The sequence below is a fragment of the Salvelinus fontinalis genome, chromosome 8, assembly GCF_029448725.1.
Source record: "Salvelinus fontinalis isolate EN_2023a chromosome 8, ASM2944872v1, whole genome shotgun sequence".
Lineage (NCBI taxonomy): Eukaryota > Metazoa > Chordata > Actinopteri > Salmoniformes > Salmonidae > Salvelinus > Salvelinus fontinalis.
Window position 1 is genome coordinate 48,383,138 of NC_074672.1, and position 3,167 is coordinate 48,386,304.

Consider the following 3,167-nt stretch of genomic DNA (forward strand, 5'->3'; position numbering starts at 1 on the left):
TTATGGTTCATTGAACAAGCATGGGAAACAGTGTTTAAACCCTTTACAATGAAGATCTGTGAAGTTATTTCGATTTTTAACAAATAATCTTTGAAGGACAGGGTCCTGAAAAAGGGGACGTTTCTTTTTTTTTGCTGAGTTTATACTAGGTGAGCAAAACCTCAATATTTACTTCACACTGGAAGCATTGTACCAGTTGATGCACCAAGTCTGGAACCAACAGGACCCTGAACAGGATCCTACCCCCAAGACATAAGACTGCTAAATGGTTAGTTAAATAGTTAACCAAATAGCTACCTGGACTATCTTTTTTGATTCATCACATAAACTGCTGTTACTGTTTATTATCTATCTTGCTGTCTAGTCACAAAATCTGTCTTCTCCAGCAGGTGGCGATTTTTGGATTTTTTTTTAAGGAGTTTTTATATGGAGGTCAATGAGTGTCGAAATTGGTTAACAAAGCATGTAATGGCTTATTTTCTAAGTGTGGCTTATTTGAAGTGTATAAGTGCTGTAATGAATATAAGTGCTGTAATGATTTTGAGTGTACTGTTATAAGTAGGACACGTGACATCTCGGCAACTTTGAAAAAAAACACTTTATATTGAGAGTTGTGCCTGATCGTCCCTAGTTACCACAGCCACAAAGTTAACCCCCCACTCCCCCTTCCTACAATTTATCTCAATTTAAACCTAACCTTAACCACACTGTTAACTGTATGCATAATAATAACCTGCAATTAAGACTAAAAAAATATTTTTCTGTTCATTATTTTTAAGATATAGAGCCAATTGTGACTTTGTGGCTGTAGTAACTAGTGGAAACCGTTGATATCTGCCCTCTCATTGGCTAGAATGGTCCCACCTGATCTTGCCTCCTCCCTGCTGGCTTCCATTTTTGAGGACATTTCTTTTCATTGTTAAAACGGCCACTAGAGTATCTGATCAATATAATCTATTAAATGTACATCCGGTTTTCAGGGGAAATGGAAAGAGACAATGACGCCTCTTACATTTTCGGACGTTAACCACAGATTATTAATTATATTGACAAGATATACTGCTCTAACAATGGAAATACATGTCCTCAATGATTGAAGGAATGCGAGATCAGATGTGACCATTCTAGCCAATGAGAGGGCAGTATGTGCACAAAAGCCACAACTAAGTCGTTTTTCTCAAAGTTGCCGGAATACCGCGTGCATCCACTTATATCAGTACATTTGTAACAGCCTAAACATTACAAAACTTATATTTGATCAAATAAGCCTCACGTAATTCGACACTCTCTCATAGACCTCCTTACAAAAAAAAATGGGCTTGTCTCACTCGGACAAATTTTGGACGGAATAATCCTCTCGCTTCGCCTCTTCCTCTCTGGCTTAACAAAGGTGATATCAGAGAGGAAGAGGCGAAGCCTGGCGACACTCCATTTTAAGTCATTTCGCACGTTTACAGGATTGGACGAACAGTGCAGAAGATAACCTCCCTCGACAGTTGTTTTCTCTCTCGTCAGGTCCAAAAAGAAAGAAATGCCAGAGTTTCTAAATCCAGAGGCGCAACATCGCGAGATTGCCAAACCAGTCAATGAGACAAGTGAAAAGATTCTTCCTTAAAGTTGATAAAAAAAATTCTTACATCTTAAGACACAACCTAGATTCGAGCCAATATCATAAGTAGTTAAACATTTTATTACTCAGACCTCGTAAAAGTAACAAACTGACACGTTTTTATGTTCGTGAAAAAAAACGACTTTATATCGAAGGAGTGCCTTTTGATTTGACGGCTTGCACATGCGCAGTTAGACGCGAGACGACAGACCCGACGAAGTGTTTAGCTAGCCAACGTCACAATGACGTCATCTACAAGCGTGATCGGGGATTTTTTTTTTATTGGAGATTCAGTTTGTCTATCTTCATACTACTTAACTATCTTCATACTACTTAACTATCTTCATACTACTTAAGTTACTGTCTTTGGGGAAAAAAACACTCTAGACGTTTCTTTTTAAACCTACTATTTTAACTTTAGCCCGCCGCAAGTCAATCCAAAAAGAGTGGAAACAGCGACGCCCAGTGGCTGATGAAAGAAATGTGTTATTTACCGAGGTCAGGGAGGTGAGTTCAACAGAGAGGTAGATGAGTAGAAAACTGATTACAGATTCATGCTGTTTATTTTTTTTTTTAAATCACAACTATCCAACTAATAGAACGTGACTCTAGAGATGTTTGCACACGTTTGGACCGCATTTGGTGAGGTAATGGTTGGATGAAATATTCGAGAAATGAACAAGCGTCAAAACAGCAGATTTTCTGTAGTCCACAAACTACAAATACCAACCTCTCTCTCGCCTTTAACAGAAAAGCAAAGCCACACTTGCGCGGTAGGGGGAAACAAGTGGATGCGTTCGGGACAGTAGGGGAAGGGAAGGAGACGAGGTTTTTCAACATAAATGGAGGTTCATCCGTAGCGGGAGAGAAGAGCAGCTGCAAAAAATAAAAAAAATACAAGCAAAATGGCGAAAGAGCAAGAGGTCGAACGCATTGCTAAAACGCTGGACAAAATGGTGCACAAGAAAAACACGGTAAGTTGAGTTTGCTAGGTGGCAGAAGTCAGGTAGGTAGAGCAGGAGTGTTGTGGTGGTCGTGTGATGCCCCTTTGTAGACATCGAATATTCTGGCAAGCTACAGAAATGTTGCCTATTTGTTTTTCGGGGTTCTGAAATGTAAAAAAAAAATGTATATAACTAGTTGATTGCGCTGTCGACTTGAAGTGAAAGTGAATTATTGCACTTCACTACTATGTGTCCGCGTAGGTTGTAATGGCAACATATTGAAACGTTGTTGTATTCACGTTGTGATTTGTTTTGTTATGAACGGGGGTCCACGCCATTGACATTAAAAGCTGGGTCCGCCCCTCCGTTCTCCTAGTTAAGTCCAAGCATGGCTACTCGGGTTAATCACTGGGATCGTTTCATATCTGTAGAGGTTCAACTTCGGTGTAGATCACAGGTGTCAAACTCATTCCATGGAGGGCCGAGTGTCTGCGGGTTTTCGCTCCACCCTTGTACTTGATTGATGAATTAACATCACTAATTAGTTAGGAACTCCCCACACCTGGTTGTCTAGGGCTTTATTGAAAGGAAAGACCAAAAACCTGCAGACACAA

General features: G+C 39.9%; 1 protein-coding gene across 2 annotated transcripts in view; it reads left to right on the forward strand.

Moving 5' to 3' along the window:
- Positions 1 to 1,627: 1,627 nt before the first annotated feature.
- The window catches only part of LOC129861364 (transcription elongation factor A protein 2-like), a 28,997-nt gene continuing 27,457 nt past the window's right edge, over positions 1,628 to 3,167 (forward strand). The window contains exons 1-2 of one of the 2 annotated variants that reach the window (XM_055932745.1): positions 1,628 to 2,116; positions 2,360 to 2,583. In XM_055932745.1, coding sequence (XP_055788720.1) covers positions 2,515 to 2,583 — 69 coding nt within the window. In that variant the 5' untranslated portion in view covers positions 1,628 to 2,116; positions 2,360 to 2,514. Of the gene's footprint in view, positions 2,584 to 3,167 lie in introns of both variants that reach the window. The other variant, XM_055932744.1, reaches the window with a different exon arrangement.